The 10,348-nt window shown below is 55.6% G+C and overlaps 1 protein-coding gene across 1 annotated transcript; it reads left to right on the top strand.

Annotated features, from left to right (window-relative positions):
- Positions 1-3,089: 3,089 nt before the first annotated feature.
- LOC103674521 (arginine vasopressin) lies at positions 3,090-5,205 on the top strand. Its single transcript, XM_040637826.1, has 3 exons — positions 3,090-3,555; positions 4,681-4,882; positions 5,027-5,205. The coding sequence occupies exons 1-3, from the start codon at positions 3,436-3,438 to the stop codon at positions 5,203-5,205; spliced, it is 501 nt and encodes a 166-aa protein (XP_040493760.1). The 5' UTR covers positions 3,090-3,435.
- Positions 5,206-10,348: the final 5,143 nt, after the last annotated feature.

Consider the following 10,348-nt stretch of genomic DNA (forward strand, 5'->3'; position numbering starts at 1 on the left):
GGGGGGGGGGGGGGGGGGGGGGAGGGGGCAGCAGCCACCGACCCCAGCCCAGCGGGGCCCCGGGGGTCCCAGCCCAGCTGAGTCCCCAGAGGCAACTCCACCCATCCTGCCGCTTGCGGGCCTTTAACACAGAGGAGACTGTCAAAAATACGTGTCTCGGTTTATTTTGCTTTTTATTTAGGTGTTTATGCAGGTGAGACCTTTTAGGGGGACTTTTCATTTCTGATCCTTTTAAGCTTAAAGTAACCCGCTGCACAGATCGGATGAATATTCACCTTGAGCTCCCCCTGCGCAAGAAGAAGCCAAGGTTCCTTGTCTCTCACTCCCCTGCGGATCCGTCTCAGCTCCGAGCCTGTCTGCCCAACGCCCAGCATTTTCTCCGCTTGCGGTCCTTGCTCTGGGTTAGATTCAATTCAGTCGGTAGTTTGGGGCTCCTGCGACTTGGCTCGCTGCAGTTCACCTCTTCACCGGGGACAGGGCATTTGTGCGTCTACACTGCCGCGGGTCCCCGAGGGTCACTAGTGGGCCGCAGGTGAGGAGAGGGCAAGGAGGACTTACTGCGGGCCGCAGAGGCCCTTGGAGAATGAGGCCAGCCCCCTTCCGACAGGCGGTGTGGACGTCGTGCCCACCGGGCTGAGCCTGAGGAAAGAGTGAGAAAAGATGGTCCAACCATAAGGAAGTCCTTTCAAGAGTAGTCTGAGATTGGAGGCTTAATCTGGACGCTGGCAACTCTTTGTTTTGTAAATATTTCAGAAAATCTTAACCTTTACGGCACCTTCACCTTCGTCTCATTCCCTTAAGTCCCCAGTGAGATTGGAAGTGAGGTTAGTACCTCAAGCAAGTGACCTTGGGAACAGGCTTGCCCAAGGTCATAGAGTAACTCCCTGGAAGGCCGAGGCTGGTACCCAGGACTTCCCACCCTCCCGTCCTCCTTTGCATAATTGACTGAAAACCCACGGCGTGGCAAGCACCGTAATTACCCGCCTCTGGTACCAACCAGAAAGATGAAGTCCTTTCCGCCCTGGGGGTGTCACTCCAGAGGGCTCAGCCACACACGCGCGCGTGCGCACACGCTCACGCACACACACATACAAGATAAACAGACAAGTCAATGAACTGCAAGTTGTACTAGGTACTGTTAACGCTTCAACACTGACTCAAGTCAGAAAGGAATCCAGGTTGGGGTGAGGGATCCAGCAGAGGGGCGGCCGGGGAAGTCTCCTCTTAGGAGACAGCACCGCAGCAGCCAGCCACGGAGGGGTTAGGCACGGGGAGACTTCTAGGACAAAAACACAACACGTTCTGAGATTTCAAAGCAGGAGCGAAAGGAAGCAGGTAGATTTGAGATATATTTTTGAGGTAAGACTAATAAAGAGGGAAGTGTAGGAATGTGGGGTGTTCGAAAGGTCCATGTGACATGTGAGGTGACATATTTGAAATGATAGCACAGTAACAAGACTTTTTTAGCCCATGCATGTTCCAAGAAGGTGGGTGTTGGGAGAAGCAGGCCCTCTGGCATCTCGGTGGCAGTGGTGTGGGGCCAAGACCACACAGCTGGCCTAACCTAGGCCTGTGGCCTCCGCCACAACCAAGAGTCACAAGGGAGCAACAATTTGGACCCAGTTTCTCTCCAGGCCCCATGGATGGCATGAAAATATTCCTCCTGGATTAACCCAGGAAGTTATTCTCTCTGGAAGACTCTCTTCAGCTCTTAATAAGAATAATGGCATTAGGGGCGTCTGGGTGGCTCGGTCGTTAAGCGTCTGCCTTTGGCTCAGGGCGTGATCCCGGAGTCCTAGGATCAAGCCCCACATCGGGCTCCCTGCTCTGCTGGCAGCCTGCTTCTTCCTCTCCCACTCCCCCTGCCTGTGTTCCCACTCTCTCTGGCTGTCTCTCTGTCAAATAAATAAATAAAATCTTAAAAAAAAAAAAAAAGGGAGAATGGTATTAATAATACAATACTGTTATTAATTAGCTTTACAGTGGCGTAGGAACTTTTCCAAAGCTCTTATATATTACAGTATTTCAGTCCTCACAACGCTTTGAGGTGGGTACTAGTTAGTATCTTCGAACATTACACTGGAAGAAAGTGAGGCACAAAAAGGTCAAGGAACCTGCCCAAGTCATGACGTTTTGAGCCACAGAGGCCAGATTCTGACAGGCCACTGGGCTCTGGTGTCCTCACAGTCCCTAAGGGGATGTTCCTGAAAAGCCTGATGTCAGGTCCTGACTGTGGGAGGTCCCTCCCTGGGATGCCGGACCCCTTACAGCACTCGGTGGGAAGAAAGCGCCCAGAGCTTTCTCGGGCACCCTGGAGAGGAGGCGAAGAGCTCAGGGCTGGGAGAGCAGGGGGCTGAACGGATCCTGAGAGGCGTAGGGTGGCTAGCCTGGGCCCAAGGAGCAGAGGGGCACTCTGGTGGCCCGGGAGAGGGAGGCTTTAGACCCTTCATCCCACCAGCCTGGGGTCGTGAACCAAAGTCTGCTTTCTCAGGCTGGGCTCATTCAGCTGTGGCTCCTCCAGCCCCCCAACACCAAATCTCCCTTGCCCCCACTTCCACCCTAGGCTGGAGATGGTACCTGCCCTGGTCCCCACAAACTAGGGTCCTTGTAGGGGTAGGAATTGGGGCAGGCAGCTTTCCCCCCACCTTTGAACCTTACTGGGTCTGAACCCTGCTCTGGGTGTGTGGGGGGTGGGAGTGTCCCCAGCTTCCCCCAGGAGCCTCCCACTCACCTTGTGGGGAGGGCCCAGATCCCATATTGGTCCCTGGGCTCCATGGCTGCCGCCGCTTGGTCCGTGGGGCTGCAGGCATCCAGCCATTTCCTTTTCTGGGGCAGCCGGACGAAGCCCTCTGTGCCCCCCACCTTGGGTGTGTGCCGTCCTTGGCCACTTATCCTCTCCGGAGGCTAACCCTCCTGATGGGGTTCTGCACACCTGACTGGCCCACCGTTCCTGAGCTGGGCCGACCCTGATCCCTGAGCACCAGCCCCTCAGGCCCCCCTCACCACCTTCTCAGGGGGCTTCATGTGGAGACAGGCCCGCTGACCCCCCAGCCTCTTCTCAGCAGCCAGAAAGCTTGCGGATAGTCTCCACGAGACCCCCCGCCCCCATCTGTCCCTCTCCCCAGGTCCAGAGAGCCACAATCATGGTTGCAGCGGCTCCTGTCACACCGCAGCCAAGTGGCTGCCAGTGACAGCCCGGAGGCCGGCCCCCCTCACCCACAGCCCCCCCAGACAGGTCCACGTGCATCCCCAGATGCCTGAATCACCGCTGACGGCTTGGGACCTGGCGGTCGTGGGCTCCTAGGGAGTCACTGGGGAGGGGGGGCGGCGGTCACGTTGTCTCCGGGGGACACCTGCGGACATAAATAGGCAGCCAGCGAAGGCAGCGCAGCACAGTCCGCTCAGCGGCCCACACACTGTGCCCACTGCGCCAGGATGCCGGCCACCGTGCTGCCCGCCTGCTTCCTGGGCCTGCTGGCCTTCACCTCCGCCTGCTACTTCCAGAACTGCCCGCGGGGCGGCAAGAGGGCCATGTCCGACCTGGAGCTGAGACAGGTATGACCGCGGCCCATCTCCGGGCTGCCTGGAGGGGACAGAGGCCCCGGGGCCGGCACTACCGTGCAGGGGCCGGGAAGGAGGGAAGTCGTGGGAGAGGCAAGCTTTAGGTGAAGGGCCCAGGAGAAGGGAGGCTTGGCAAGGCTGGGCAGGGGGGACAGGCTGCCAGGCAGGCTAGGACGGGCTGCAGGACTTCCGAGACACTATCCCCACCCAGGCAAGGGATACCGGAAAGCCGGTATTTCCCCAGTAACTGGGCTTCGGGCAGATCAGGGAGAACTGGACAGCAAGGCCTCCTCTGTGCCCACTCGGGCCTCTCAGGCACAACAGGCTCTGTCCTAGGCAGATGGGAAGCCTTTCCCATGCAGCCTTCACCCTCTCCTAGCCACGGCTCCCGGCGCCCTCCACAGAAGCTGGCCATGGCTCTGAGCTCCTTCAAGCGAGGGTGCCGCCTCCTCTGAGAAGTCCTCCTGGGAACCCAGCCCAACTCTCCCACCCTGCGTGTCCAGTCAATTCCCTTTTATTCCCTCTTGGGCAGAGCTGAAGGAGATCCAATCACCAAGCTCAATCCCGCCCAGGCCACGGATGGCTGTTTTGAGCTATTGAACAAACTAGAGTGGGTCAGTGGGCAGCCCCCCACAGACTACCCTTCCCTCTGCTTGGCACCTTTGGAAACCTGAGTCAGCGAGGTGCCCTATGTCCTTCCCTGGAGCTCAGGCTCGTACCACACACAGTTAGCGCCAGGCCCAGTAAGCCCAGGCCCTGGTCCGCAGGGGCCCACCAGCGTGTCAAGCCCGGACAGGAAACGGGAGGAAGGGCCTGGCCTGGAAGTGTTCTGGGCAGAGCAGGGCCTGTCTGCCCGGGCGTGGGTGCCAGAGATCAAGTCTGAGTGATGGGGGCAGGGGAGGAAGGGTGGGCAGCTGAGAGAGGGGTGCACACCATTGAGGGCCCCAGAGCTGAGAGGGAGGGTCTCTTCCGTGCAGCCCGGTGCAGGGCGGGGGGGGGGGCTCCCTCAACGAAGGGGGATGACGCTGCGGGCTGTCACTGAGAGTGGACGTGCACCCCCTCCCGCGGCCGCCGCCCCCGGCTTGCACGGCCCGCGCTCACCGCCCGCCCTCCCGCCAGTGTCTCCCCTGCGGCCCCGGGGGCAAAGGGCGCTGCTTCGGGCCCAGCATCTGCTGCGGCGACGAGCTGGGCTGCTTCGTGGGCACGGCCGAGGCGCTGCGCTGCCAGGAGGAGAACTACCTGCCGTCGCCCTGCCAGTCGGGCCACCAGCCGTGCGGGAGCGGGGGCCGCTGCGCAGCCGCCGGCATCTGCTGCAACGACGGTGCGCGGCCCGGGCGGACCCGGGGCGGGCGGGGGTCCGGGCGGGGGTGGCCCCGGGGTCCGGGCGGGGGCGGCGCGGGGGTCCCGGCGGGCCTGGCCGATCTGGGCCCCGCCCGCGCCGCGCTCAACCCGTGCCCCCCCGCAGAGAGCTGCGTGACCGAGCCCGAGTGCCGCGGGGGCGCCGGCTTCCACCGCCGCGCCCGCGCCAGCGACCGGAGCAACGCGACCCAGCTGGACGGGCCGACGGGCGCCTTGCTGCTGCGGCTGGTGCAGCTGGCGGGGGCGCCCGAGCCCGCCGAGCCCGCCCCGCCCGGCGTCTACTGAGCCGCTCGCTCGCCCCCGCCCCATCCCTAAAACCCCCTAGCCGCAGCCTGGAAAAATAAAGCTTTTAAAATGCACCCGCGAGTGTCTGTCTCCGTGTCCGGGGGTGGGGAGGGGGCGCAGAGGAGAGGGTGGGGCGCGGACACCCCTCCCTCACCCGCCCCAGCCAGTCCGGGATCCGTAGGGGAAGCGATCTTGCTAGGCAGGGTGCTGGGGGGACTAGGGACGGGGCAACCCGGGGGCGGGGGGCGGCGGAGGGCAGGGCCGGGCCGAGAGGGGCCCTGCAGGGGCTGGGTGGAGAGAAGTAAAGGCGAGAAGAGGGAAAGACCTTGGTGGACAAGGTAGTGAGAGAAGGCAGAGAAAGCCCAATGATAGAGACGTGGAGAGCGTCCGAGGGAAGAGAGGTCGTGGAGAGCGTCCGAGGGAAGAGAGAAAGGTCGAAGGGGAGCCAAAGGGTGACCTGGGGTTCCTGTCCCCATTTACATCCCAGGAGACTGAGGCAGGCTCTAGGCACCCACCCAACTCCCCAGATTTCCAGTCCACTATTTCATCCAAGGCTGTGCCGTGTGGTGTGTGTGTGTGTGTGTGTGTGTGTGTGTGTGTGTGTTTGGAGGCCAGAGGCAGCAAATCACCCAGACCCAGCAGACGGAGGGTCAGGTGCTATCTGTCCAGGAGGAAGTTAAGCATCCCCCACAGGGGCCCTTCAGCCAGAGTGGGAGACAGAGCCCCCTGAGACCCTAGCTACGTGCCCCCCACCCACGCAGCCACGCAACTCACACACACTAACACAAACACAGAGCAGCAAATGATCATGAGCGCTGTCCTTGCGATCCTTGACTGCAGCTGCAGACATGTATCTTGAGATACATTCAGAACCACAGACGCACCCAGAGAAGCACAACCGGCTCAACCATGGACAGGCGTGCGCGCGCACGCAACGAGCACACTCACGTTAGGACCTTCCGCCCTTTGACACATACAGCTTCAGGGCAGACATCCACTGGCATTTGGCCTATGCCATTCTGTGTCCCTGTGTCCTTCTTTGTCCCCTCTATGCCTTTATCCCCTTTGCGCCTCACTCCCCTCTCTTCCCCAGTCCTCCGGCTCCTTGGCCCTCTTCTGCTTCCCTGCCTGTCCCATTACATCCCTCCCTTCCCTCTTCCGCCCTCTCACCCCCCTCCTCTATTACCTCCCTCCTTTCTCTCTGCCCCCCTCTGTTGTCTACATTCTGTCCTTGGGATTTCTTGCTCCAGGCCTTGGGGCAACAAGAGGCTGAATGCCCTCCGGAATCCTCCCCTGACTTAGAGGCCAGGAGGGAGCACAGGCAGAGGGAAGTCACTCTGAGCCCTGACCCCAACACCCTGCCTTTGGTCAGTGTCATGACTCACCCTCAGTCAGACCAGAGTCCTGGTGCTAAGCCAAGTTCAGGCTCTTTTCTGGCCTTTGAGCTCCGTTTGCTGTCACCCCTGACCTGGCTCAGTGCCCAGAGTGATTAAGTGTTGGGGGGGAGGGCGGGAGCCCTGTGGGCTTCTATCCTTGCCATGGCCTCCTTCTTCTGCCCTGCTGCGGTCCATGCAGGGCCAGTCCCCAGGTTTTAGTAGGACTGGACCAGGACCGGACCTAATAGGAACTTAGTAACGCTTTAGGCCACAGGGAGGTGGAAAGAGGAAGCTGGTTTAAATAACAATGCATCATATACCTAAATGTAAAACCTAAAACTCTTTCTTTTTTAAGAAAACTGAAATTGCTGCCCTTCCAAATGGTAATGCAAGCCCTTGCTAATACAGGATGGCAGAAAAACCAGGCACAGCGATACGTGGTCAGTGGTGAAGTTGGTGCTGACAGTTTTCTGACTGGGGCAGCCTGGCCGCTCGGCCAGTGGAGCATGTGACTCTTAATCTCCTTTGGTTGTGGGTTCAAGCCCCATGCTGGGCTGAGCATTTACATTAAAAACAACAACAATAACAACAAAAAAACCAAACGGCAACTATAGCTTTCAGACTGGAACCCTTTTGTCCTAAAGCTTCACACAGCTGTGGCTTTACAAATTCGTATTATTTACATAATTCATATGTCCTAATTTACGTCATTCTTAACAAAGTAAATTTGGGGCATCTTTTCATATCAAAACATTTACCTTTACCCCAATCTTTCTGTTTTGCAGCTTTTGTTACGAGAAATTTCAAATGTATGAAAAAGTAGACTCAACAGAGGAAAGTCCCCCAGGTGCACCCCGCTTACCTTCAACAGTGGTCACCCACGTGGCTGCCTGCTCCACCTCTACCCCACCTTCTCCTCCCACCCTGGACTTATCCCGATGCCAATCCCAGCTGTCACGACCACTCCATCCGTAAACACTCCAGTGTGCACGTCAAAAGATTTCTTCTTAAAAACACGACCGCACATAGCAGCATTATTTATACTGGCCCAATTATGGAAGCAGCTCAAATGTTCATCTATTGATGAATGGATCAAGAAGTGGTGTGTATACACACTGGAATATTATTCAGCCATAAAAAAGAATGAAATCCTGCCATTTGCTACAACATGGATGGAGTTAGAGAGTATAATGCTAAGTGAAATAAATCAGAGAAAGACAAATACCGTATAATTTCACTCATCTGTGGAATTTAAGAAACAAAACAAAGGAAACAAAAAGAGAAAAACAGACAAACCAAGAAATAGACTCTTTAAAAAAAAAGATTTTATTTATTTATTTGAGAGAGAAAGAGAGCGGGAATAGGGGAGCAGAGGGAGAAGCAGGCCCCCCGCTGAGCAGGGAGCCCAACATGGGGTTCAGTCCCAGGACCCTGGGATCATGACCTGAGCCAAAGGCAGATGCTTAGCTGACTGAGCCACTCAGGTGCCCCAAGAAATAGCCTCTTAACTATAGAGAACAAAGTGATGGTAACCAGAGCGCAGGTGGGTGGGGGGCTGGGTGAAACAGGTGATGGGGATTAGGGAGAGCACTTGGGATGAGCACTGGGTGATGTATGGAAGTGCTGACTCACTATTTTGTACACCTGAGGCTAATATGTTAACATCCTGCTATGTTAACTATACTGGAATTAAAATAACAATTTTAATACTATAATAATACATTACTAATTAAAAATGATAATATAATAATAATTAATTTTTAAAAAACCTATGACCACAGACTGTTATCACACACACGCAAGCTGCAAGCCAAAACTCAACAATATATTAGTACCACGAAGTATTCAGGCACTATTCAAATTTCCCCAAGCGTTCCATGAGTACACTCTGCAATTCATTGATATCTGAGCCTGTCCTTTTCTTAAGGCACAGAAGAGAATTTTTTTTTATATTTTATTTACTTATTTGAGAGAAAGAGAGAGAGAGCACAAGCAGGGGAAGTGGCAGAGGGAGAGGGAGAAGCAGGCTTCCCACCAAGCAGGGAGCCCAACGTGGGGCTGGATCGCAGGACCCTGGGATCATGACCTGAGCAGAAGGCAGACAAGACACTTAACCGACTGAGCCACCCAGGTGCCGCAAAAGAGAGTTTTTTAAAAGTAAGCTCTACTCCCAGCGTGCGGCTCGAACTCACGACCCCAAGGTCAAGATGCCCACGCTCCACTGACTGAGCCAGCCAGGCGCCCCACAAAAGAGAGTCCTGACCCTCGTTGCCCTTCTACCTTTTTAAATTTTCATTTCCTTATCTTTTTATTTTCCTGAACTTCTTGTACGGAATGGGTTCCAATCTCTTTTTAGTATATTCACTCTAAGTAGACGTAATTCTCAGACAACTGTATTGTGCTCGTGTCACCTAGCAAAGGCTTGCCCGTTTAGTCACATATTAAAGTAATATTATTTTGTACTAAATTACTTTCCTTTTCTCTACCTTACTGCTAAGACTAATTCTATGTTTTTTTTTGAAATTGCGTGTAGGTGGCATATTCTCTAGGAATTTCATTTCCAGGTAGTACAAGGATAAAGAACAAAGCTACATGAAGTGGGAGCTGGGAACCACCGCCCTGGATGAGCCCCCAAGCTCTTTGGAGGTTTGAAGGAGTCATTTCAACAAGGACCAAAGGCCGTGGGACTGACCAAGCAAGAAGGAAGAACGACAGCAAGCTTGCTTCTGCCCTCGTCGGGCCACTAGACCCAGCTTGATGCCCCCTCTGGGACATACCCAGGAAGAGATGTGTCAATCCGACCCTGTGTTTTGGGGCCAGAAAATACTGTTCACCTTTGGATTCTAGGGAAAGATTGGGACAGTGAAGTGGGTGCCTGAGTGGGTGAGGGGACCTGAACTCTCTCCTAGGGTGGGGACAGCTGGGCTGGCACCCCAAGACACTCAGGGGAGAGAAAGAGGTGGCAGGGGGAGATCCCAGACTTCCCGCTAAGATGGTGGGGGGACGTTCCAGCTTGGAAAAGCAGAGCTCCATCACCACACGTCTGTAGTTGAGAAGCACGGTCACCTCTACTGTGGCGCTCCCTGGCCGTGCGGTTTCTGAGGGACACAGAGCACTGTGACCATCCTCAAATACCCGGTGATGTGTCACACCCTTCACCATAGCTCGTTTGAACAGGACTCCGCTTTGAGTCATCTCATGTCCCTTTTGGTGACTCATCCCCCCCAGATGCGGGATCGAAGGAGGGGCTGCTCTCACGGCCTCACCAAGAACCACAGTCTAGGGACCGTCTGTGGCTCAGTCGGTTAAGCGCCTGCCTTTGGCCCAGGTCGTGATCCCGGGTTCCTGGGATCCAGCCCCGAATCAGGCTCCTTGCTCCTGTGCCTGCCACTGCCCTGCTTGTGCTGTCTCCATCAAATGAATAAATAAAAATCTGAAAAAACAAAAAACAAAAAAAATAACCTACACGGTGAAATATTACTCAGCCATGAAAAGGGGTGAGATCTTGCCATTTGTGACAACACAGATGGATCTAAAGGGTATTAGGCTAAGTGAAATAAGTGAGACAGAAAAATACAAACACCATATGGGTTCACTTACATGTGAAATCTAAAAACAGATCAATAAATTAAAAGAAAAAAAAGCAAAGAAGAAAAGAACTATAGTCCAGGTTGCTATAGGCCCCTGAGGTTTTCAAAAGCCTCATCTCAGGGACACCTGACCGGCTCAGTCCATGAAACATGTGACTCTTGATCTCGGGGTCATGA

The sequence above is a fragment of the Ursus maritimus genome, unplaced genomic scaffold (assembly GCF_017311325.1).
Source record: "Ursus maritimus isolate PB19 unplaced genomic scaffold, ASM1731132v1 scaffold_22, whole genome shotgun sequence".
Taxonomy (NCBI): domain Eukaryota; kingdom Metazoa; phylum Chordata; class Mammalia; order Carnivora; family Ursidae; genus Ursus; species Ursus maritimus.

Bases quoted from the DNA above. Each gene is read 5' to 3' on its own strand.
- LOC103674521 (XM_040637826.1), top strand. From the start codon at position 3,436: ATGCCGGCCACCGTGCTGCCCGCCTGCTTCCTGGGCCTGCTGGCCTTC. The intron at 3,556-4,680 runs GTATGACCGCGG...CCCTCCCGCCAG, and splicing joins CCGACCTGGAGCTGAGACAG to TGTCTCCCCTGCGGCCCCGG. The intron at 4,883-5,026 runs GTGCGCGGCCCG...GCCCCCCCGCAG, and splicing joins CGGCATCTGCTGCAACGACG to AGAGCTGCGTGACCGAGCCC.